This window comes from Channa argus, chromosome 4 (genome assembly GCF_033026475.1).
Source record: "Channa argus isolate prfri chromosome 4, Channa argus male v1.0, whole genome shotgun sequence".
NCBI classification, from domain to species: domain Eukaryota; kingdom Metazoa; phylum Chordata; class Actinopteri; order Anabantiformes; family Channidae; genus Channa; species Channa argus.
Genome location: NC_090200.1, coordinates 14672158 through 14698914, shown reverse-complemented (window position 1 = coordinate 14698914; position 26757 = coordinate 14672158). Strand labels below are relative to the sequence as shown.

The 26757-nt window shown below is 39.0% G+C and overlaps 1 protein-coding gene across 3 annotated transcripts in view; it reads left to right on the top strand.

The window, feature by feature from the left end:
• Window positions 1-26757, top strand: part of scaper (S-phase cyclin A-associated protein in the ER) — a 54804-nt gene that overhangs the window by 2726 nt on the left and 25321 nt on the right. For 2 of the 3 annotated variants that reach the window (XM_067501316.1, XM_067501317.1), the window contains exons 2-22: window positions 2387-2504; window positions 4247-4323; window positions 4827-5024; window positions 7295-7395; window positions 7838-7954; window positions 8516-8643; window positions 8774-9057; window positions 9569-9925; window positions 11161-11328; window positions 11422-11488; window positions 11589-11706; window positions 12151-12262; window positions 12696-12836; window positions 13182-13337; window positions 13520-13662; window positions 13779-13860; window positions 13948-14100; window positions 15205-15312; window positions 18814-18950; window positions 21988-22053; window positions 22717-22843. In XM_067501316.1, the coding sequence (XP_067357417.1) occupies window positions 2387-2504; window positions 4247-4323; window positions 4827-5024; window positions 7295-7395; window positions 7838-7954; window positions 8516-8643; window positions 8774-9057; window positions 9569-9925; window positions 11161-11328; window positions 11422-11488; window positions 11589-11706; window positions 12151-12262; window positions 12696-12836; window positions 13182-13337; window positions 13520-13662; window positions 13779-13860; window positions 13948-14100; window positions 15205-15312; window positions 18814-18950; window positions 21988-22053; window positions 22717-22843 (2958 nt within the window). The remainder of the gene's footprint in view (window positions 1-2386; window positions 2505-4246; window positions 4324-4826; window positions 5025-7294; window positions 7396-7837; window positions 7955-8515; window positions 8644-8773; window positions 9058-9568; window positions 9926-11160; window positions 11329-11421; window positions 11489-11588; window positions 11707-12150; window positions 12263-12695; window positions 12837-13181; window positions 13338-13519; window positions 13663-13778; window positions 13861-13947; window positions 14101-15204; window positions 15313-18813; window positions 18951-21987; window positions 22054-22716; window positions 22844-26757) is intronic. The other variant, XM_067501318.1, reaches the window with a different exon arrangement.

The following is a 26757-nucleotide window of genomic DNA, read 5'->3' as shown; positions in this document are numbered from 1 at the left end:
TATGTGTCTGCTTCACCCGGGGTTACAATCAAATTCACTGATGCATATTCAATGTGTAGGTCAACCATGATGCATGCTGGGCACAAAGCAGGTTTCCAGTTTCTGCCTCTGTTTCTTGTCACAATCTCTGCCAGCAGATCTCATACATATATTGAATGCGGACCTTGGCTCAGAAATGCACAAGGAGTTTAGCAAAATCGAGACAGCATATTACAATATGCTAAGGCAATTGGAGGCTTCTCAGTGAAATTATATCATATGTAATTTTGTTATTGTGAACAATGATAATTTCCTCTGTATCTATGGCACTATGACCATTTTATTTTTTTTTTATTTTTTTCCCACTGAAGACAAAATCTTAAAGTATACACTATAAATAGAGCTGCGCCTAACGATTATTTTTCATGTAGATTTATCTACAGATAATTTTTTTTATTAATCTAGTTAATTTCATTTTAAGCTTTTTTTTTTTTAATTTTTCAATTGATATGTTAATTTACTCAAAATAAAATATCACAGTAATGATATTTTAATCTTTATTTACTGTGAGTGCTTCAGCAAAACATTTAGCTTATAAAGGATATTGACGCATGTATAAGGCTTTTTAAATATCTTTTAAACCTTCTTAAGATTTGTACACTTTTAAAAATTGTTGCTCTGACATCATCGGTGACATCACATAATTGCCTTTTGAAGTTTTTGCCTTTGAAGTTTGCTTAACAAATATATAGTAATATCCTTTTTATAATTTTCAAAATGTTTATACTTTTTAAAACAATTTTTTTGACATCATATATGACATCCCATAATTGCCTTTTGAAGTTTTTAAGCGAAGTTTTGCCTAACCAGTATGTAAGGAAACAACATTTAATTTCAGCTGTATAACAAAACTTTCAGCTATTTCAGCAAAAAACGCTTTTTTTCAGCTTCTATTGGAAAATCCTTCTGGCGCCGGAGCATTCAGTGCACTTTGTTTTTGGGTCCTAACTGCTTCGGCATACATAGTTACTCAGTAAGAAACACTGTTCAGACTTTAAAACATTCAGCTTAAAAAAGACATTTATGCTTTTGTATGGCTTTTTAAATGTCTTTTATACTTTTTTATACTCGAAAGATTTTTATACTTAAACTAGATGATGATATCGATTACATCATCAATGGCATCACATAATTGCTTCTTGAAGTTTTTAAGACTAATCGGCTCTGAAGTACGCATTCACAGTGCATTTTCTCTTTGGAAATGATTTTTCTAGTTCAATAGTTTATTCAATCATCAACTCTTTAAACGAACAAACATGAGGAAGTATACATTGCAGGGCATAATTCAAATCTTCTGATTGACATACCGTGGTGGAAATGTACTGTATATAGAATACTGGAAACTGTACTATAGTATAGTATACTATTACTGTAGTATATTGTATAGTATTTCTAGATCACTTCATAGTCACAAATGTTTTTTGTGAAAAGAAAAACATAAAAAAAAAATCTTAGTGGGATCTGAAGAATTCTTATCCCGTGATTTCAGAACAAAAATACTTATTTCTGTATCTAGTACCTTTTACAGCCTAATGTGCGCAGGGTGAAGTAATTATCTTTATTGCGCCTAAATAATCCCAGATCCTGAATCTTTCTCTCCCTGGGATTTCGAGCTGTGTTTGCGATGAATTGACACACCTTTGTTAAATAATACACTGGCTACTGTAGTTTTTAACAATACTCAAATGCAAACAACAGTTGATGTACTTGTAGAGGACCAGTTTCCTGAGGAACAGTGGATTTGTTTATTTAAGGAAAGTGTGCTATATTGATGTGCATGAAATGCAGCTCTATGGCTACAGAGGGAGGGTTAGACTTCATTATGAGCAGACTATATAAATTGACCATAAAGTTTTTTTTTTTTGCATTGTAATTACATTTCATATTTGTGCCCATTTAATTTTCTCCCCTAGGTATTCTAGTGTGTCACCACATACGAAGTAATGTATGAAGAAAATGCTTCTCACCTTCATGTCCATTATCCCCTTATGTGAAAACACTTTACCCGATTTTTGTTTCCTTTCAGTGATTCTAGTTTGATTACATGTACATGAATGGTATTGGACGTCCTAATAGAGCAGTGTTGCCTACCTTTGTCCCATCCATTAAATTTAAACTATTTATATCCAAACAAAACAAAAGGTATAAAAGTTACTCACTGAACCACTGTTACCCATCCCTTAACAGTTAATAGTGTGACATAACTTTGCAGGGCAGAGAATAGCGCTGCCTTTCTGTGTGCATTTTCTGCTTATGCTTGCTTGGGTTTCCTTTATCTGGCGTCATGTCATCCCTTGGTTTTTGGATAATGTACTAACATTAAGTTATTAATCTGTCTCTCATTTAGGCTTCTTTTCAGCGCTCCAACAGCCATGACAAAGTGCGGAAGATAGTGGCTGAGGAGGGCCGTGCTGCTCGAAACCTCATAGCTTGGAGTGTACCACTTGAAAATAAAGAGGAGGAAGGTACCTATTATTTTGCTCAGTGCTCGACATTAACACTTGCCCACATGCCTGGGGAAAGTAAACTTTGTGGTTTTGGAATTGAAAATATAGGTGACTGTTTCCCAAACATTAATTTATGTTTCTCTCCCAGCCACAAATTGGTTATAATCTCATTTCATTGTAGAGCTGTCTTCTCTGATGTTACGCGAACCAGAAACCAGGAAGTTTGATGCTGTCTTTCCCCGCTTACTAATTCATGAAACCTTAATAACATGGGTCTACGCGAAGTGTTTCCGCTGTTGAATGAGGCAAATTTATCAGTGTTGTTAACAAGCCATAGAAAATATTCATGGTGCATCTTCACATTTTGCTTATCAATTCTATATCTGGTTGAACCAGAACTGAAGGGTGCATCGACAAACACAGTCTTTAAACGTCTTCCCTCTGAAAGACCAAACTGCAACAGTTGAAAGAAGCTGCCTCAACAGCAGTACAGCTGTGTCGCGGTTATTGTTAATAAGCGGTAAACAATTTCTTTCCAATCTAATAAAACGTTTTAAATATGACCAGTGAGCTAAGTAGTAAACTAAAAGAGATTCACAATTTTGCCTCGATGTGAGCAGCTATCCAAAATGTGTTAACTTCACCAAAAGTGGGAACTTTAAACGTTTACCAACATCCATAAAGTCTGGGATATTAACATTTTTACCAGCTGAATATCTTGGGGCTGTTAAAATTTGACTATAAAGTAGGCTATGAATCAGCAAATTGCTTTAAGCATGATGTATTTTCCTTTTTCTATTAAAAATAATCTCTTTAAATTCACAAAGTCACAATTTAGCCTCCATTTTATTTCTCTAATTTAAAAAGATGGATTAACACTTTTGCCTGTGTCTTATTAGCTTTTTCTTGAAGGCCCCTTATTTGCGGTATATAGAAAACTGTAAACTGTCTTAGTTTAATTTTAATTTAGTTTAACTTTTATCAGGTCTACATTTTCTGTTTCAGGCAAGTAAGTTTGTCTACCATGTGCATAAAACAACTCCTCTATATGCCCAAAGGGCAAGATGTCTACGCAGCTTAAGCCCTGCGGGCTAATATCAATGAGTAGAGTAAACAGAGTGTGACAGTCTTATTGTTTTGGAAGTGTTTAGTCATTAGTTTGGAGCATTGACTACAGACTTTCTTGAAGACAGTGATCAACACAGTTATCATTTTTCACGTCATGGGTAGACTGATAAATGTTTATCAGTATGGTTTGATATTTGAAAAACAAGTCTGGTAAATTGTCACTTGAAGCCTTTTCCCAAAGTATTTTTATGCTCCACATTATTTTGGCCTCTACAAAAAAGGAAGCTTTTAGGCCACCCTACTCAGAAGCCCACACCAGAGACTCCCATATTTCATTACTTTTGCTGTGTCGCTCACTCTTCTCTGTGGGTCATTTAAATTATTCAGTTAAGGGTGCTTCTTGCTATTGAATTTGTCATGAAAGCTAGAAATCTTCCAAAAATAGTATTGCATTGCATTACTGCAACTAAATAAATGTCCAACCTTTTATCTTTAGCACTTCACTTAAGAATATTGTCCTATTCCCTTCTGTTTTTTGACATTTGCATTTATCAAATAGTAATCAAACCCGCATTACTATGAATTGTTAAATAATTTTTCATGGCATCATATGAGCAGGTGGAACGTTAGCTTGCAGCTTAGTTTTTTTCATCCGTTCCTATTTTATAAGCGTTCTTTTTTTCTTTACATAGCAAAGTCCAAAAACAACTCCAGTTGCAACTCCAGGGGTCAGAGGATCAGTTCTGGACAACAGAGAAATAAGAAACAGGTAGGTGTATATCTGTTTCCACTAGAGGGCAGCATTCACCAAGCTAAATCAGTTTGGGTTTTTTGTTTTTTTTCTGCCAAGCAGTGATTTAAACACTTAAAAATTCACTGCAGTGGATCTGTGACTGTAACACTCTTGGAAAAGCTGAGTTCACCTAGAAACAGAGAAAAATTGAGAAAATCTAGTCTCCAACCAAAATCTGTCTTAAATGAACTGTTTAATTTAAAACAAATAGACTTAGTTCCTTTTGTACACTATTTTAAAAAATAAAATAAAAATTCTGCAAAGTCTGATATAGGATTACTTTGTCTCTCCCTGCACCAGTGAAATGCTTTATAACCAAATCAATTTTTTAAAATAATTGATACTTCCAGGTGCACTCTGGATAAAACCAATGTTGGGACGTATGGCATTAGCAGTGCCACAAAGTTCAGTACCTCTTGCCCTAGTCAACAGAAAAAAATACTGTGCCTGCTGTATTTACAGATTTTTACTGTCCACAGAATGCTGTTTTGGAAGGTAAGGGCACAGGCAGTGCCATGTTGGACAAGGGTGCAGAAAAAAGCCCCACCAAAGCCAGACAGCCCCGTAAGGTGGATCTGCGTGCACGCTACTGGGCATTCCTCTTTGACAATCTGCGCCGAGCTGTGGATGAGATTTACGTCACCTGTGAATCTGATCAGAGCGTTGTAGAATGCAAGGTTAGTCATGTCAAAAACATTTTGCCCTGGTAAAATGCAAATGTTACGTTCTTGAATCTTTGATATGAATATCTGACACGAGAAAATATAAATTCCTTTTTTAGGAGGCTATGAACACTAGAGGGGGACACTGAGCTCAGAACAAAATTTGTCGTTTACAGATTACATTCCTCTTGATCTCTGCTTTTTGTCAGAGGGTCTCCCTGCAGGCTTGCCGGTGAGAGAATTATCACAGGACTCTCTCATGGGCCTGGCAGACTGGACTGAAAATTGATGAAATACTGTAAACAATATTGTGTATGTGCTGTGTTTGTCATCAAGCATTTGCTGGAATAGTACTTAGCAATATGGAATGCATTTTGGTCTACATCTTGCACATAAAATAAGCATCATATTTAGCACTCATTCTGGTTGGTGGTGCTTCCTTGCAGTGGTACTGCAGTGTTTTCACTGGGCATGCTGGCATGAATCTGCTGCCCTTGTTTATTGATTCTTGTGCCATGCTGGTCTGTGGTCAGTGCCATAGCCCAGTTCCCTGTGGTGTGGTCGGCTTGCTTTCTGTGCCACAGTGCAGCTCCCTGTGGTGTGATCAGCATGTTTTCAGTTGGCCTATGTGAGACATCAGGTTGCGCGCACATACACTCTTACCACCATAATCCCTATACACCCAATTGCTGTCTAATGGCCATGGACCTGGGCATTATTCATAGCTCTTCCAAACCTCCCAGCTTGGGCTTAATGGACACTGATAGATGATGGAGTCATCATGAGTAGATGCAGAGTGCTGTGATTAGACCCTAGCCACAATCCCCGAGTGTGGCTATGGGCAATCTGCATTGTGCACTCACCCAAATGGCTAACAATTTTTCACCTAAAAAGTTATGGACACAAGAAAGTGATGCCTCATTTGCTGTTGAGGCTATATTACTGTAATACTTGCTGTAAGAACCTTGGTGCTGACATATGCTTTCCTATATAGCGGAAACCATTTCCACCAAACAGAGTAATACATACATGCCTAATAATGATGCCAACAAGCCTGCAGACTGTTTCTTATTTTGAAATAATACCCAGAACTTCTGACGTGTATTTTGATTCTGAAATTGAAATGAAAAACAATATTCTGGATAATGAATACATTTAAAAACAATAGTGTTAATCATTTACCTGGGATCAGCTAGAATGACCTGGCCACCACTACATGCTCATTCTTGTTTCATTGTTTGGACCACAGGGTTTTACTGCTTATCATACTTTATGGCAACACCTCAGAAAGGTTAAACATTTAGTCATTTCTCATGAAATGTTATGTGAGGACTGTATTTAGGTAAGTGTGCCTGATAACACGCTGAAAGCCACTTTATGGTGCCTTCACTCACTGTTGGTTTATCTGTCAGAGGAGCAGCAGCGCTTGCTCCCTCTTGGCCTTCATTACCAAATGAACACTGGGCCATAGCGGTGGTCTTTGCCTGTTAACTAGCTCTAATCAGCAGACCTGCTTCTGGACACATCTTTCACTGGCCTGACTTGTCTATTAACTAAAAGCACTGTGAAGCTTTACTCTCAATTACCACTCCCTTCACGCTCCCCATCAATCATTTGTGTCCGTTTCATTAGAGCTCTGGGAAAAAGCACTACACAGCTCACCACCTCTGGACAACTAACACTGAGTCAGTCCAAGTGCAAATAATGGGCATTTGCTATAGGGATTTGCTTTCCCTGTTTTTCCACAAACCCTTCGATCAAGTGTATGTCTTTGCACATCAAGAGGTGTGGGTCAGGTCCTGCTTTTTAACAACACTCCTGATCTTTCAGATTCCTGTCAGTTTAAACTGACTTGAATGGTAGATTTGAGCTCCCAAGCATTTGAGATGTCGGTTACTCATATTTAGTGAAAAGTGAAGTTTTTTTTTTCCCATTTAGCTTTTGATTGTACTGACTAATTGCCAAAATATTTAATATCACAGACAGGCCCCAAGTAGTACATTTTGAAAATGCACATAGTTGATGCTTACAGTATACAAAGGTTATAAAAATAGAACTACAGAATCTAAGAAAGTATAATTAAGTTGAGATCAGGTTTTTTGACACGGTTTGTTTATTTTTGTTTTTTCTTTAGCAAGTAATATAAAAAAATATTTTGGATATTTTTCAGCTTTATGAAGCAAAATGTACTGTTCTTACTGATTTAACATTTATTTGCACAGTTCTTTACATTTTCTTGTAGTCTGCTGTGTAATCAGTCTCCATCCTATATTTACTGCTATTAGGAGGTGTTGATGATGTTGGACAACTATGTACGGGATTTCAAAGCTCTCATAGACTGGATCCAACTTCAGGAGAAGTTAGAGAAAACAGATGCCCAGAACAGGTGATCTTCTTTAGTTTCTCTTTCACGTTTTCCTTTTTTTGTGTGTATTCTCACGATTTTGAATTGCTCCCTGGGGTGACACTGGAAGTGCCCGTGTCTGGTCCCTGGCTTTAAGTCACAAACAGACTGGATCAATAGCCTTGGCTTTATTTCAAAGGGAAGAGTTTATTGGCTTCTCTTTAACACGGTGACCACGGCAACCATAAATTGATTAAGAAATTACATTTCCAGTGCTTCCACATAGTTTGTTCATTTAAAGCTTACTGTTAATCAATAATACAACCTGCAGCCTCTACAAGCTTCATTTATTGCATAAATTACTGCAAATGGATCAGTTATTTAAACGATTTGCCAAAGTGTGAGGCAAGCCACTGCGTGTTTAACAGCTAGAAATTGTAATTAATTTATGTTAAGTGATGTTTGCGACATTTACTTTGTTTAGGCCTACCTCCTTAGCTTGGGAGGTACGTAAGATGTCTCCCGGACGGCATGTGATACAGAGTCCCTCAGCAGACAGAATGGTTCCTTCTCCAGGTGCACGTCGCACTCTAAACTTCGGGTAAGCTCTGTCTCACTGCTATTGTTTCTAGTCAACCTCCTCATCTCAACTTAAACTTTTTATTTGATTAACGATGTATAACGGCATCCTGTTATTAGCTGATCAATATGTCTGTTTTTGAAGGGGATAGGAAATGCAGATTATCTTATCTTGCAATATGGCCATTGATTGTTGATGGCAAAGCATTAGTTTAATGCAGTTTGAGTCTCGCTCTTTTGCCATGGACTCAGTGGAAGGTGTAGATGAAAGTCTCAGTTAAAGACTGCTGAAGCATTGGTTCAATATGTGCACTGCTCAGTAATCGGATGCTGCAGGAAATGGATATTGATCATTACGGAGGCCTTTTGTCCAATTCAGTCCCATGCTATCTCTGAGTAGAAAGTGTTGGATTGGTTAGATAGACTGTCTTCGGCTTGCTAAAATCTCTACAACAGGCAGCAAAGTAGGACCAATTCAAAGATGATTGAATAGGTCTGAAAATCCTAACTGTTAAAAGTAAAGCTTTCACTGTGCAGGTGTAAATTAACAGGTTCCTATGTATGATGTGTGTGTTTAATTCAGTGGCCCTCCACCTACAATGGCTTCAGCACGGCTCTCGCACACAGGCCCCAGCTGGGCAGACAGAGTAAGGTGCACTCATTCTGTCCCTAGCTCCAATCAACCAACCACAAGCCCAGTTGAAAAATCTGGTAAGAAATCACTCAAGCCCACCTCAGGTTGTACTCAAGGAATGTCCTCAGAGAGGGTTTTTTTTTTTTTTTTTTCCTAGTATAGACAACATGGTGACAATAGTTTTTTTCCCTGCCTCATATTTTCCAGTTAAAAATGATGAGGGCTGGGAGACCGTCCAGCGAGGACGCACTGCCAAGCCTCGCTCTGCTGCCATAGTTGCCAAGGTCAGTCCTGTCTTGGCTCATGTCGCCCCCAAACAGGACAGCGCCAAGGGTAACCAGTCACATCTACCACCACAGGAAGGGCAACAACTCCATAATCTCTGTTGCCTGGCCAAGGACTCAACCCAGACTAACACTGAGCAGCAAGTTCCTGCAGAGCCCAAGCCACTGGAGAAGGTTGGACATCAAGAAAGCAGGAACATGATGGAGGTACTGAGGTTCAGTACTGTGTGATGTCTTTCTCCTAGAGCAGTCCCAGAATATCAATTATTCACAAAGAGCAATGTAACACTAGACCGTTTTATCAGCCACATTTGTTTTTGTTTTGGGCCCCATGGTATACATAGACAGACAATCCAGACAGGCGTATCAGCTTTAATGCGATTGATTGTATACTGACATTTCAGAGGCAGAAAACCCATTTTCCCTCTCATGAAATATTATACGCTGTCACTGGCTCAAGACACACTTTGAAGGAATGTATTATAGCCATCAGTTAAGTTTAAATACAAATCTGTATTTCTAATATTTGTGCTTATATTGATCTTCATTGGATATTTAGGGCATGTCAGTATCAGCTTCCCTGCATGATTTGTGTCTTTTAGCTGTGTGTAATGTGTAGATTGTTGAGTATTTGTTTTTTATTGCTGTCAGGAATTGCTTCTAATATGCATGTCTTAATTGAGTTTGCGTGTGTTTGTGTGTGTGACTGTCGGTGCAGCCCCCAGCAGAGAGTGTACAACAATCGGGGCAGTGTGTCGACACACCCTGTGAAGACGCGCCTCCCCCAATACCAGCTCATACCCCTTGCCAGGCCCTAGAGCCCACCCCATCTTCAGCCCCGGCCTCACCAACAGACATTACCTTATCAGTCCCAGTCCCAGTCCCTGCTCTGGCCTGCTCCCCATCCCCAGATCCTCCCCAGATGGATGGGCTTGTTGCACTGTTGGCCTTGGGGGACAGTGTGGCTGAGGGGGGCGCGTCACAGGGCATGGCCACATCTGCTCCAGGACAGGCTGAGACTCCCATGGCACCGGTGAAACTGGAGAGTGTGCTGGACCCCACAGAGCTTTCAACTGTGAGTGCTGAGAGATGGAGGAGCAGAGGGAGGGGAGGGGAGCCAGGGGTTCCCCAAGGGCCCTTCATCGCCTAAACAAAGTCAATCTTAAGAAACCTCAAGACTAAATGTGTAGGCGGGATTGCATAGCTCTGTGTAGTGTTATTATAACTCCATTCACTGTGAAAAATAGCTGTGAGTAGATGGCTATTGTAGTCAAACAAGTGCTCCCATGGTGTCCCCCCTAAAATACGCTTATTTTATTTATTTTGGTCACTTTTAAAAATATGTGCAAAAAAACCTGCAGAAGCTGGAGGTTCCACTTTTTGGCACTGTTCATATTAGGCAGAATTAAATTTGGACAGTATTGTCTGTATTCATCAGGTGTTATGTGTAAGCACAGAGCTCCATATGCTTAATCAAAGATGACTGCATGGCTAAGCAGGCTACTGTCAGAATTTGACAGGTGGTGTATTATATTGGGGGTGGTGGTGGGGGGGAGGTCAACTTAAACTTGCAGTGAAGTCTATTTGGCAACCAATTTAACACCACCATTTTTTTCTTCTGTTGCTGTACCTAATATTTGTGTTTAGAGAGGTTTATGTTCTCATACATGCATATATATTGCAGAAGGCTTTCTTATTGACCTCTGTAACTGATTTAAAATATTTGCTACTTACTATTGCCATCTTACAGCAAGACATACTGTAAACTCTAACTTCTAATCACTGAAATCCATAAGTTGCCTCCTCCCCCCCCCATCTCTTCATCCTCACAGTAAACATGCACTGCATGACTACTGAATGCTTCCTCACTTTTGATTTTTGTGATGATTATGTGGTACAAACGGTGATTGGGTTGATTATGGGTGTGCATCTCAATCTTTGAATTATACATCCAAATACAAAATCAGACTACACAGAAGTTCAAATGTATTATTGCAGGTGTGGGTGATTTTAACACTTACATTATTTACCACATTAAACTGCTAAATATATTTCAGTATTCATACACTGAGCAGGAGATCTTATATTCTGAAAGGTATTCACATATAAAGCAGTGCAAATATACATCTTTCTCACAGATTCAGCAACAACAGAAATTTGTTTTTCACAGGTAGCCTGTTTCACGGGATTATTATTATAATAACAAGCATTTGTGATTTTATGATCACTCACTGTTCAATTTTGGTTTGAACATCGTATTACCAGAGTTTAAAATGTGTTTGTCAAGTGTCATCTATGCTATGTGTTCAGCCCCAATCAATGGCAGAGGTCCTGGCCAAGAAAGAGGAACTTGCTGATCGACTGGAAAAGGCCAATGAGGAAGCAATCGCCAGTGCCATCGCTGAGGAAGAGCAGTTGACCAGGGAGATTCAGGCTGAGAACAACGACCTGGAGACTGACAACGAAAGTGACTTCTCTGTAAGAGTCGTCATTTACACTTAATATGTTTAGCATTTTTTTTTTTTTTATCAACAAGTATATGGACTGATAAAACCCCAACTGCTTTTTCAGGCTAGCATTGGCAATGGAGGTTGTGGAATTAATCTGGATTGGAGTGACATGTTAGCAGATTATGATGGTATGAAGATCAGGATATACATTAACATGGAACACTGACTATTTTTAATGGGAAATGTTATATTAAAGTCTATCCATTTTCTTTGCTTTCTTTTCTGTAGCTCGAGAGACGTGGCGTCAGAGTAATTCATGGGGGGACATAGTGGAAGAGGAACCTGCTCGACCTCCTGGGCATGGGATCCACATGCATGAGAAATTGTCCTCACCATCACGCAAAAGGTGTGTGTGTGTGTGTGTGTGTGTGTGTGTGTGTGTGTGTGTGTGTGTGTGTGTGTGTGTGTGTGTGTGTGTGTGTGTGTGTGTGTGTGTGTGTGTGTGTGTGTGTGTGTGTGTGTGTGTGTGTGTGTGTGTGTGTGTGTGTGTGTGTGTGTGTGTGTGTGTGTGTGTGTGTGTGTGTGTGTGTTCTATCCACCTAGTAGCTCTATTCTTATTTAATGCACCACAATCTGCTCATTTGCAATCCCCTCACCTTATTTTGACAACGATTTAAAACAGTTGCTTGAGAGTTAAAAGCCTACTTAGTGCATCTGACCCTTTTCTTATTAGGATACCACCCAGAACGTCCAAACAGGCCTTAGTGCCTATCAGAGCCTATGTCTGCCTTGTGCATTGTTGGTAAGGGAACAGAAAGAGATGAATGACATGTTTCCATATTTGTGACAGAACTATTGCAGAGTCAAAGAAGAAACATGAGGAGAAACAGCTGAAGGCACAGCAGCTGAGGGACAAACTGCGGGAGGAAAAGACTCTCAAATTGCAGAAGCTCTTGGAGAGGGTGAGTACGTTGTGCCGAGTTGACAGAAAACAACGTTAAAAAAAAACTATGCAAGCTAAGACTATGCTGGCTCACAATGAGAGGTTCTGTCAGCACACTGCCCAATAGAATCACTAAATATTACAACCTACTCCATTCGCATCCAGGCCAACTGGCCTCTGACTGTCGTGAGCTCCCTGGGCCAAAATCAACAGCCTTTCATGAAGTTTGTTTTTGTTCTCCCAACGATGGCAAAATAAGTCAAACCTAGAATAAAGCAGGATTAACCACATAAACGCATCAAGTGGTGTATATTCATGTGAATCCCCCTGTGGGCACATTGGAGAGGGTCAGCTGAAACATCAAGAATCTGTTGTTCCTGTTATCCTGGAGAATGTATCATACATCTATTTTTAATCACGCTGGCTTAATTTTCATTTTCTACATTCTCCAGGAGAAGGAGGTGAGGAAGTGGAAGGAGGAATTGTTGGAACAACGTCGGAAAATGATGGAGGAAAAGCTGTTGCATGCAGAGTTTAAGCGAGAGCTACAGCTCCAAGCTATTGTGAAGAAGGCCCAAGAAGAAGATGCCAAGGTATAATGGATGGGGTTCCCTGAAAAACCATGGTCATATGTATGTGACAGTTGAGGAATTAAGTAAATAATGTGTGATATAGGCATACTTCTTTCATTTAAAGTGCTACATTATATTCATACATACACAATGTTGATTTTTTTTTTTTTTTTTTTTTTTTTTAAATAATATTGGGAAATGTCAGTTTGACTAATGCTAGCCTAAGTATTATTGCTATTTTAAGACTATTTAGGCTACAAACAACCAGTCTCTGTGTGTGTGTGTGTTGTACACATTGAATTTTTTTGTGTATATAATTTATTTTTATTTATTTCATCCTTGTGCACAAAAAATGGGTCTGTACAGGTGAATGAAATTGCTTTCATCAACACTCTGGAAGCCCAAAACAAAAGGCACGATGCCCTGGCCAAGTTAAGTGAGTATGAACAGCGCCTCAATGAGCTGCAGGAGGAAAGACAGAAGAGACAGGAGGAGAAGCAGGCCAGAGATGAGGCTGTGCAGGTAATACAAAAGCCAGTGCTGTATTACATATACATTCTTTTAATTTTTTTCCCCCCTGTTTTATGATTTGAACAGTCTATCTTAGAATTTGTGAACAACCCATTCTAGAAACTGAGACATAATCTTGCTGCTATAAATTTTCATTATCATCCTCTTTCACTTTTGCCATCTGTGCTCGGTAGGAGCGTAAACGGGTCCTGGAAGCAGAGCGACAGGCAAGAGTGGAGGAGCTGTTGATACGGAGGAAGGAGCAGGAGGCTCGTATTGAGCAGCAGAGGCAGGAAAAAGAGAAGGCAAGAGAGGATGCTGCTCGGGAAAGGGCAAGGTTTGTAGTTTCAAATCCTATCAATCTATCTACCTACCTACATCTGACTGAGTGATTTAAATAAGTTAGATAAAATTTACGGGGATTTTTACAATGATTTTGTATATCCTCTGAAGAGATCGAGAAGAGCGGCTGGCTGCACTTAGTGCTGCTCAACAGGAAGCCATGGAGGAGCTGCAGAAGAAAATTCAGATGAAGGTGAAGTTTATACCATTCCACCATTACTTCTCTACCATAGGAATCCTAATTTCTTATGGCCCCTGGTTTTTGCGGTTTCTTCCACAGCATGATGAGAGCAGCCGCAGGCATATGGAGCAAATTGAGCAGAGGAAGGAGAAGGCAGCTGAACTCAGCAGCGGTCGACATGCTAACACAGACTACGCTCCCAAACTGACACCATATGAGCGCAAGAAACAGTGCTCCCTGTGTTGTGTTGTGGTACGTACAGTTTCACAGCTTATTGATTTCCATTGGTGTCCTTCACTTGTATGCACGGTATTAAATTTGATGTTTAATTTCTATAGTTTCTGACAGTCGTTTCTAAAACAAGTCCTCAACACTTTCTTACTACCTAAATTGTTCTCCCACCTTTAATTGAATTATTTTATTCTGACCTAAAACAGTATGTGAGTATATCTTTGGTATGCATGGATGTGAGAAAAAACAAAGGCACTTGCTGCAGCAGAACAACGTCTGACAACTCCTATGTTTTTGATAGCAGGCTATATTTACATACAAAAGCTGATGGGAAGGTGAGTCCTAGAGGGCGCATTTTAAAAGAGAATTTGTCTGAACTGTGTAAATGTTGACTCTTAAAACAGAAATTTATGACTGTGTTTGATGGTGCTTTTTCAATTGGCGGGTAACAAATCCACAAGTGGACACATTTGTCTGTGATGGACCAGTTACCATGGCAACAAGAATGGGACCCCTTGAGTTTTCAAACCAGCTTTAGATAAAGAGCAAATCTTGTTAAAATGTTAGATGACCTCTACGAGCAACTGACACCAGAGATCACGGATGGGTCAGCAGCAATCACTTTATTTAATGACATTAAACAGGAACCATTCTAAATGGGCTTGTGTCCAGATATTGAAGGGGAAAAAAATATTGCTTGCTCTACACCTCCCTCCAGTTGTGGCTGTTTATCAGACCTGTGCTATGTTGACATTATTTAGACATCTAGGACGAGTTCACTGGGGGGCGGCTGTAGCTTAGTTGGTAAAGGCAGTCTTACAAAGACCACAGGGTCAGTGGTTCGATCCCCAGCCCTTGCTATATGTTGAAGTCTCTGGGCAAGACACTGAACCCCTAACAGCCCATTCTCCTCCCCAGCTATCCAGTGCCAATAGAAATTGAGGAGGGTTGCGTCAGGAAGGGCATCTGTGTAAAAACTGTGCCAAATCAACATCTGGACAAGTGGTGACCCTGAACTCACGGGATAAGCCGAAAGGACAAAAAAAAAAGGACGAGTTCACTGTATTGTTCAGACTGTGTTGTTCTCTGCATTGACCTTTTTGACCACCATGCTTGTGCTTGCAGATCACTTCGGAGGTGCACCTGTTCAGCCACACTAAGGGCAAGAGGCACCAACAGGCCGTGAGAGACAGTAGCAGCATCCAGGGCCGGGAGCTATCTGATGAGGAAGTGGTGCGTATCCCCTACACCTTGACAGGGGCAAGCATTCCCTCATGCTGTCAAAGAAAAGCACTCTACCACTGCTTGTGTCATGTAAAAAGACAGCGATAAAATGCTAATCTTTTATGACATGGTCATAATCATTGTTTACACGCCCCCTTATATACTGTCACTGCTCTGTTGCTGCCTTTGTGAGATTACAAATGGGCCTTGAAATGTACACAGTTAGGGTTCAGTGCTTTTGAGTAGAGGGGTGACATCACATCCTTGTCTCCAGGCTGTTTTTGTCATGCAGCGCTTTCCATGGGAAGGCAGCTTGTTAATGCAAGGTAACCTCTCAGGCTGCAATATGAGATTGGCTTTTCAGCAGTGCTTATTGTGAGCTTGACAACTGTTGGTGCCATACACGGCACCTTTGGCCATAGCAGCTCTTTAATTCAAGAGTGTTTTTTTTTTTTTTTTTTTTTTTTTTTTTTTTTTCAATAATTGATACCTCCTCCACTCTTTGCATGGATCATTAACTTTTCAAATGCAGATGGAAATATGATAAACAGTTCATATATAGACATTACCTAATTTGCACTTTGTACTTAACCACAACATTTAAGCTTGTTTTCCTACATGAATCTTGCAGTCAATACTATTCATTAAGATTAAGCCCTTGAACTGTAAGTTATTCTCTATCTATATTCACAATTAGGTTTTCTTATATGTGAAAGCTAATCAAACTGTCCAGTAGGTTTATGTCTGTAGATTTTATTTAGATGGGCTTTAGGTTTATGTGCCCCCTTATTATTTATATTATAGTTAATTTTGGTATTCACTATTTCATTCATCACAATTTCATACACAGCCAACTATTCAGACTGCAGCTCCATAACTCTTTATGCAATGAAAGATTTTTAATTAAAATGAAGATGGTTGGCTCTACTGTGCAGAGGTCACTCCATAGTTTTTCTGTGGAAGAAGGCAGCAAGCACCCTGCCCCTTTATATTTAGTCACTTTCTCTCATTCTCAAAGATGTCAGAATTAAATTGAAAATCCAGTGATTACCAACAGGGCAGGACTGAACATGTGGGGGTAACACAAGAGTGCAATCATTCTTTGTACGCACCATCTGTTCTTGTTTCGTATAATGCAGGTAATAGTGCAATCAGAACACACAAACTGTTATATTGTTCTGGTCCACATTGAATACAGTTGCAAAGAAAAGTAACGGCACAGTTTGCAGTTTTCTGCATAAAATGGTCTTGAAATCCGAAGATTGAATCATGTCAACTGGAATTCTTTTTTTATCCAAGCAGAATCTTCTGCTTGGAAAAATACCAAAACATTTCTAACCAAGAAAAATTTGAGCTTTCAATCACTGCTGATTCAATCTTGGGATAGCAAAACCTGGATGACTGCGAATCTATTAGGTTTAGCTCTGGTGTTTCCTGTCAGAAAAGCCTCATCTCTCTGCTTATCTGCAGTGTTTCTCGAGCACAGCCTATAGAGCGTTACCCCAGTTGCACAGTGTATCTGAGCTGACATGCCAAATGCACTGAATAGTCCTAAAGGTCTTGTCGTTGAAGCTGTACTGATGACAAATTGAGAACCTTGATGAAATATCCAGACTGCCAGCTGAAGCAAGCTTCTCCCTGCGCACTGTTTTGAGATCTGAGTCATATAACATAGAAGCTGCTGTTGAAAGAGTGTGTGTGAATTATTCAGTGTTCACTTTTCCCCTCCTAAAATGTCAGCTTACAGCTACAAAAATCATGTAGAACCACTGCAGTGATGGTAACTCAATCCAGTCAATGAGCATATCTTACCTAGTATTCAGCTGTTGTTGTTTTTTTTTTTTTTTTTTTTTAGCCAAATGGAAATCCTACCTCTCAGGCCTTTTGTGTGACAAAAGAGGCAATGTATGAACACACCCCATAGAATCTATATTTGTGTAGATTGCCTTTTAGATCTGTGGTAAGTCTGTTTTTCCAAAAAGGAGGAATATTTAGTGGCATCACATTACTTCCACTGGAGGCACTCTTTGTTATGATGTAGCAGCAATGCCCTTAGGGGAACATTTTTGCTGCTTTGTTACAGTGTTTCAATGGTAGACACCTGTCTGTCATCAAGTCTGATTGTTGCAAACTCTGAAAGTCTAAATAAATTACATTTTGAAAACCTTCCTGGAAAGAGAAAGTAGGGTATTATTTGCTAAGAGATCATACTCTGAATCAGTATTTTACTCTCTTTTGTAGCTAAATATTTTAAGGAACCTTTTGTTACTGGTGTGAATTTTTATTTTAAGTGTGCTACTGAAACAATTCCATTAAGCAAGTAGCTATTGGTCTGGATAGCGTGTCAAACGGATTACTGAACAGCTGCCTCCCACGCAAGGGACAGCTATGCTGGTGAGTCATGACTGACCTGTAGAAAGCAGGGAGTAGAGGGCAGAGGTGTATGCATACATAAAGACACGCACATCCCTTCTAAGAAACATAATACCTCCCTTGCATGCAGTGCTGCTTTCATGTCCTACTATCCTTTTTTTTATGTTTATCCTTGTTTTTATCTTTTAGGTTAAAAAAAAATCTATATCCATCCATATTAGATATCAGATTTGACTGACATTGCTGACATCCCTACAACAGTCAATCCCTCAAAAAAGGCATAGAAAAGTGCTGTGAATTACTTTTGACATTTGGCAGAAAAGTGTGTGTGTGTGTATGTATGTGTTAATGTAGGACTTTATTGCTCCTAGTATAATATTTTTAAAATTGTTAGAAAAAATGTTTTCAGTCTGTAACTTTGTGACACTAATTCATTTTCCTCACTTCAGCCCACATCTTTACACCTGTTTTGATCTGATAGCCTTGGACTGAAAACCCCTATTCAGGTAGCAGGTGCACTGACTTGTGACCAAAGGCTACACACAGGTTTAGCTCCACTGTTAAATTGAAACCCTTTATCTGTGAGACCATCGTATCCTCCAGGGTGCTGGATGACAGCATAATTGGGTAATTGGTTTCTTGCACATGCATCATGTTGTTCAAATTAGGTTACATTACCCTGTCTCTTGGTAGAAATATCAGAATCAGAAGGATAAGGCAGGAAGCAACACCTTCAGCCATTTAGCATGTCTGTGGGTGGCTTCACAATATTGTAGAGTACTAAAGGTAATTACAGGACATTGAGGTGCTATTGAGGGGTTGATCTGTCACACAATAGATTAAATACTGTCAAAGTGAAAAACCTTAACTTTATGATAAATGTCACTGAATTACAATGTTATGTCATCTATCCTGTATTGATAAACTCACTTTCACTATGGGGAAGCAACACTTCTGTAATATTACCATTGTAAAATATACATATGACATACTGCCCCTTCTGTCTTTTTGCCATTCTACAGTTTGTTCCTATTTTATTTTATTTTATTTTTTATGCTAAAGCAAAAACATACATTTGTTATTTTAAAGCTTGTAGCCACCATTGTTTTTGATGTATTATCTTTTCCCTATATGTAGGAGCATCTGTCCTTGAAGAAATACATTGTGGATATAGTGACGGACAGCTCTGTTTCATCTGAGAGCGTAAAGGATGGAGAAGAGCGACAGAAAGCACGAAAGAAGGCAAAGAAGCTCCGTGCCAGGATGAACTCAAGGTAGTAATTCCATTTTTCTCTCTGTCTATCTGTCTTAGTTGTCTGTTCTTCTGCATCTTTATCCTCAGAGCTAAGGAGGACAAAACTGTGCCAAGACCTTTTTTATGAGTGACAAGAAGATGGAAAGCAAATGTTATGTGCATCCTGGCTGTCCACAAGGTAACACAGATGAGCTTAATTTATGACCACTTTCTGTGATTGGGGAGCAAAACTGCAAATCGATATGCAGGGTCCCAGCTTTCACCTGTAAAAAGGTTTCCTTCAAATTGCTGCCATGGCATTGCCAAATCTGAAGTCTTCCTTTGTATACAGGATATATGTTAAAGTATGTATGAACCATGCCCATATTTCTTCTTCTGCGTTATTGATTTTTAAATGAGGTATCAAAGAAAATCAATAGTAATCAACAAATAGGTGGCAGAGCTGCTGTGTGACCAGACCTGGCCACGAGCTCCGTCAGATTAAATAACTGTCACAACAGGAGGGAGGGAAATGGAAAGGGACACAGCGTTGTCAGTGCTCCCTATGTTATTACTAGAAATGGTACTTTTACTATTGGAAAACTGGCAATCAAAGTGAATTTACATGTAGGTGTTGGTCAGGAACCATTCCTACCCTTTTCCCCTCTCCCCATTATTGACAGTTCAAAGATGGAAAGTTTTTGCAGTACAGCTTGACCTGAGAACAATGTAATACACACAACCAAACAAACAAAAAACTTATAGTCCCAAAAACAAAAAACACTAAGTTTGTGATGTGGCTCTGGGTTCTCTTGTCCACATAGGGGACTGAGGTTAGAATTAAAAATACACATGCCATTTTGTGGGGACAAGACCGCTAAACCCCTTAGAGTAACAAATCCCACCCCGCCAGGCGTGGCCCCACCCAGACAAGGGCCACCTTGGTGTCAGTCCCGAACCCAGATTTAAAAAAATGGGAGGGTTGCGGCAGGAAGGGCATCCGGCATAAAAACACACTGATGCAAAATCAATGTGCGGAAAACGCTCCGTTGTAGGGACCCCCGAACGGACAAGCCGAAAAGCCATACATCTTTGAATTTTTGGCAGCTTTAATGATTCTAATAGGTTTCCAACCTTTTACAATGATTAACCTGGGGCTAAGACCATGACTGAGATATCCAAAAAGAATAAGACAATACAACATTCTGTAAAAAGGATATTTTAAAAAGAAGTGGCTGCTAGTCTTGTCTTCATTGAACTAAAAAAGTGACAATATTTCTGTTCACCATCACTCCTGGGCCAGCTCTTTTAAGACCAGCATTCAAAGGCAGAAGGCTTTCAGAGGTCATAAATAACAAGGAACCCCAATAAACACAAAAGTGGGCCACTTCACGGCTGGATGGAAATGAATCATTTTACCACTTTATGGTATCTACAAACAATGAGTGGTTCTTCAGCCAACCTGTGGGCCTGTGTTGGCATAAAGTGACGTAAAAGGTGAAGGGCTTGGCTCAACTTCCCTTTTATAATAGGTCTTTGGGAAGAAAAATATGATTGTAAAACATAATTTTTATTATCTTGTAAGTTAGTATCACGATGCGTTTGTTCTGATCTTGGAAGCCAATGTCTCCTTTTTATTTTTCTCTCTATCACAAGCCTCTCGTCTGTTGGTGGGTGCTCGTTGCACTCAGCGGAACAGTGTTGTTTTAATGTAGACGTCAGGTGGTGGTGTGTGCATACAAAGACGCTCCTGTATGGGGTATGAAATGCATTATGAGGTGTCAAGCGTGGGTGGTTTTACTTGGTTGGTAGCCTTAGATAATGGGGAAAATGTCTTGCTTGAAATTAACTCAAATTCTTAACTATGCAGACACAAGATAAATAGTTTAATACACTTTTTTATGTGTTATTATAATTAAGGTTTGCCCCTCTTGTGTCATGATTTGGTCATGTTTTTGCAGTATTAATAAAGGGTGTTTCTAAAAGAAATGAGGGTTGAAAAATGGAGAGGAGTTATAAAACATAGTCATACAACATACATTTGTGCTTTCTCTCTCATTGCTCTTTTATTTATTGCCCAAGTCCCATTTCGCATCAGCTGCTTCTGACCATAATGAAAAGCTCAGCAATTGCTCCCTGTTAAACCTGGTTAGCTATAAACCTGTCTAGGATTAATATTGTAATATCATGAATGACAAATAGGGTGACTATAGTCCAGGCCCTTCTTAATGCAAATCTGTGACACACAGGACCCAGAAATTGTAGTTTACTAACTCATTTTCTGTACATCAATATAATATACATTGAACCCGAGATGAATAAATTAGTAATGCTACTGTATTGCTTAATACAATGATATTATTATTCCTGGATAAGCAGTAAAATGATTTTGACTAGTCTCTAACTGTTAAGTGAGTTGTCATTTGCTGTTAAAGGATTGCCCTTGAGTAAAAAATTGTGAACAGTAAACCAGGCTTTGTTTGGTCCAGGATTGATGTTCTGGGACAGATTCACCCATCTAATTTCCAGAAGCATTTGGTTCTGTCATTGTAGAGCTGGGGAGCCGGAAGACTTTCTAACTCCGGTCAATAGTTACCTATCATGTCTGGGAATGCCTGATTGACAGATAGAATCTCCTTCTCAATTACTTACACACACAGTCTGGCTGGAGTAATGCCACAGAGATGCCAGTCTCTTATGACCATGACCTTTCAGGAAGTCACATATTCAAAACATTGTTTATGTTGATTGTTACCTCATTAACTGTTTATTTGACAATGGGTGAAGTAAAACTTGATCCCCCCCATGTTAAAAGGACTCAAAGACAAAAGGATTTGTCTTGGTGAGATGAATGGCTGGGAGCAAAACACTTGTCCCTACAGAGCCATTGTCTGATTATTATAAGCCAAGCAACTTGGAATGGTTGACGGGCATAATAAACAGACTCGGACTAGGCTTGAACGGCTTTTCTGTCTTGTTTTTTTTTTTACTTACACATTGATTGGCCTGTCAGTAAAGAACACAACTAAACTTTTTTTCTTGAATTCAAATACTTTATACGACTTCTCCCTCTGCAGGGCAAGGGAATATGAGACATCAATGGAGGCAAAGACACAGGTCCCTGATTCACCATACAAGGCCAAGTAAATGTTTTCCTTTATATAACTTGAAGTTGTATGTTTTTACATATTTTTTAAATTCTAATAATTACAAAGATGTGTCAGTAACTTGTATTTATAATTGTTTTTAAAAACTTTTGAGCTGTAAAATCAGAAAATTAGTTAGAAATACGTAATTACTAATACCTTATCATGATGAATTTAGTTTTAGGGCTACAATTAACAGTTAATTTATTTTAATTTTATAGTAGGTAATTCATAGCAGAAAATTATAAATTATCATATTATCTATTCATTATTATGTTATAATATTATGAATTAGATTAAATATTATAAATTATAAATTACGTTTCCCAGACCCTTCTAAACCCTTCCGTGGCTTGAACCATTGCATGTTTGGAATTATTTTTTTTGTTATTGTTTGAATACTGTTTTTAAAATTATTCAGATTGTTTTGTGGACCTGTATTACAAAATTTGTGTATATAATTTGCTGTCATAGAAAACAATGAAAGCGGTAAATCTTCATATTCAAGAACTCTCTGTATTTTCTTTTAAAATTTTTGGAAAACAAATCTTAAAATATGAAATATTTCTTAGTCAACTAATTATGAAAGTTTGCTGAGGTATCTGAGGAAATGGCGCCTGTAATCAGATTCATAATAACATTTGGTTTTCGTATGTTCAGGTTACAGCGCCTGGTAAAGGACCTGCTGAAACAGCTGCAGGGTCAGGACAGTGGCCAGTGGGCCAACAACAAAGTGTCTGGTCTGGACAGAACTCTGGGAGAGATTGCCCGCATCTTAGAAAAACAGGTATAGCAACAAATGGATTACATATTTACAGTAGACAGTGTGAATTGAATTATATTTGTCTTTTTAACCATCTGTGTTTCTTTACTTTTGTCTTTTATCTGGATTTAAAAGTTTCCCGATACCACCGATTTGTGTGCACACTATGCTTGTGTCCTGCTTTTCAGTCAACTTAAAAGTCTGCAGCAATGTACAGCCCTTTGACATGTTTCATCAGTGATGAGTATTGTTTGGCTATGGCTCCGTCTGTCTCACCCTCCCAGAATGGAGTATTGCTTACTCCAAACCAACTTGCCTTTGGTTATTGGCTAATGAAGACCAGATTAACTGTGTTTTCATTGTGCACATGGTACCAATAGAGGAGTTGCCTAGCACGAGAGCAAGTATTGTCTTGTGTCTGAAGCTTGCACGACTCAGATGTCACTAGTTTAGACAATAGTAAATTGGATTTCCAGATGAAATGCCATCAATGCACTTTATTGAACAAAGTCGAGAGGAGATTTAGCTTTTTTCTTACATTTTCTTACAGCTGTATAAATATATATAATTGTCAGATACAATGGCTGATATTCATAAGTTAAATCAATTCATAGTTGATTTACAACATCTGTCCCAGAGGTTTTGTTGCTTTATAAATAAATAAATACATACATACATACATACATACATACAGTAAAGCTTACATCAATCAAAGACTGAGGAGGAACTAAACACCTGCCATCGTGTTTATGATGAGGAGAATATACAGACCACTTCCTGTAATGAGACATAAATTTTGTGCCAACTTTTGGTTTGAGATGTCTCATCATCTCATGATGCACGCTTGTAAGCCTGCGGGTACAGAAATTATGGTGTCCCATCAGTGAAGAGAGAAAGGCTATTACCAAATTTCCCCAGAGGGTAAAAAGAAGAGGTGGTAGAAAAGGGAGGCACCCTGTCCTGTAAGTAGAGAGGGCACCAGTGTGATGTGAGTAGCTTACAAGCTGTTGCTAAAGAAGTACTCCTCCCCTCAGCTCACAATATTCCCAGAGGGAGGTCACAGGTCAGCGGGCCACAGGAGGCGTGCTTCATTCAGCAGTGGTGCTGCAGATGAGGCAGATCTAAGACTTTGTTCTGGGCCTTGGCTTTGTCTTTTACTTCAGTCTAGAAGAACATTTTTAAATTGTAATGTCAAGTTCTTCAACACCTGCTTTTTACAGACTAATCCACCCTAAACTATGTAGAACTTTGCATAGCCAGTGAGGGCAAACAGGGGAGTACTTCCCTCTCTAATCCCTGGACAAAGTCAAATAAATAGTCTCCGTCAGCACAACTGTCTGGCCACTGAGTCACTTCAAATCAGGACCATTTAGATTATTTGACCTAACAAGCATTTCTCAAGTCACTGGCTCACCTAGAGATTTGTTTTTGCTTCCCCATATCTGATTCAGTCTCCACTTTCTCTGCTAATTCTTTACCCAACAATTGCTGGTTGCACTGTTGCTTGGGTCCCACCCCTACCACTCAGTCCTCTCCTGCTTTCTAGGCTATGTCTAGTCTTTAGTCTCTGACCCCTGCCTGTTTCTCCCTCTGTGGCCCCTAATGGTTTATTTTGTGTGAAACCCGTTTTTTTTTTTTCTCTCTCCCCTCCTCTATATCCCTCAACTTGGTGAGTTTGAAGAGCAGTTTTACATAAGTTATATTTTTATTTTTGTTGCATGCTTCTCTTATTATTAAGCACTTGTATTTATTTATTGCCCAAAGTGTTTACCACTGTTTTAATCAAAGCCTGTCTGATAAAGGCCTATAAGTATGACAGGCAAAGATCTGTCAGAAACCTATTCTGAGTCTACCGTGTATTTACATTTTCATTTGCCAGCTGACACGAGGACGTGGGGGGTGGGATATGTAGTGTAGAGTGGCAGGTTAACAGGGTTTCTTGCTTGGGCCTCCAGCAGATTGACAGATACAGCCCAGACCAAAAGTTGTAGTTGCAAAGACAGCAAATGTGAGCAGCATCGCTTCTGGATTTTCCATCTTTGTGAGCCAAAATATTTTTCCACTCTTGAGATTGTGTCATTGTGCTGTACTTTAAATAGTTAAACTGAACTGATGTTGTGCCTGAGTGTTAGTAATTTATCCATTGTCCTTGTATGTCTTATGTATTTAATTTGGTTGGCATTAGGTATGTAATAGTTTTATTATTAATAACATAATAATGATGATGATGATGATGATGATGATGATAATAATAATAATAATAATAATAATAATAATAATAATAATAATAATAATAATAATCAACATGTGGACAAATGATCCTGAACTCACAGGATAAGCTGAAAGGCTAAATAATAATAATTTACAATAATAATAAAAATTATAGTCATACATACATACATACATACATACATACATACATACAAACAAAAATATATTATTTTTAATAGCTCTTTTAGCATTTCTCACTAACCATTTTTGTAGTAGGTCTGTGTATCATTTTTATGGATGCTCATTTTGTGAATAATAAGCAGGTGAATGGAAACAAAAATGATACATTAACGGAAAATAAAAATAATTGTATTGTTTCTGAACTCATCTTGTATTTTCTCATTCTGAACTGACATCTGTTCCCAAACAGCACTATTTTTATTTTCTTACCCCAAAACTAACAAGGAGTGAAATGATTCTAAGCTGCTTGGTGTATTAGTTTCAACTGGAAGCTGTCTGTGGTTTCTGTGGCAGGTTTTATTTTGCGCCACACTGGTCTTTGATTAATCTTGGCCCATGTAATGGAATAAACACAATTTGTAGAATTATCCATTTCCATGTTCACCCTGCACTTTCATAATGTACTAAATCATATGCCATTATGTCTTGTAAACACACAAGTTTATACTAAACTTTAGGATGTTTATTCCTGCGGCCATGTTGTGGTTTATAGTCGACTTGGCCCACAGAGCTTTGTTTACAGTTTGCAGACTTTTCTATAACACTGTATAATGATGAAATTCATGTGATGAGAGGGTGATCTTTCATACTCTGTCCCTGTCTTGGTCTTTGTTAGGTTTTAGTTGTGAAGGAGTGAACTCATGGCTTAAGTGTGCAGATCAAAGTGGAGGCCAGCCTTTAATGAACTCTGCCATTTGTTGTCCATCTGTTAGTAGGGTAGGAAAACTGAGGTTGTGCCCTTCTCTCTGCTTTAATTAAAGTGTCTAGTGGGAGGAGGTTGCAAAGTGCAATCTGGCTGGTCTGCTGGTCTGCCAATGCAGTTGCTGGAATTACCAGCTGCTTTGGCCTTGTGATCAGCTGGGTAATACTGATCACCCTGGATGGTAATTGGATAAAATCCCCTCTATTGTATAATCCAATAGATCTTTCTCACCATTCTTTCAGTACTCTGCCTGAGTTGCTCAATCTTTTACTGTGTCTTGTCGTAGCTTATGCTGAATTGAGACGTGAGGGAGCACACGTTTATATTGGGTAAAGTGGGTTAAAAGTTGGCTTACATTGAATGACTACTTTAGTATGTCAGTTTAGTAATTCTCTCAGACCACAAAAGAAAATACACCAGGTCATGTAGCATGCTTATCTCCAGACCTAGGGTACAAAACAGTAATACAATCAAATCTTTACTGATTGTCCGCACTGTAAACTTTAATCATAACCAACTAAGCTTTATTGAGCCCATCTCCTCCTCCTCAGACATGTAGGTTTTACTGTACCTCTACAGTATGAGAGATTTTCTAACCCTGCCTTTCTAAATATGCTACTCAACTCTTCAGGCAGGCACTCATCTCTTGTCTTGTACTACTGCTGTGTCCTTGTAATGGGGCTACCGGCATGTACAATCACAATCTCTCCTAATGATCCAAGTCTCATTTTTGATCACATACAAGAGAGAGGTTCATTGGTGCTGCCTAATTCTGCATGTCCAG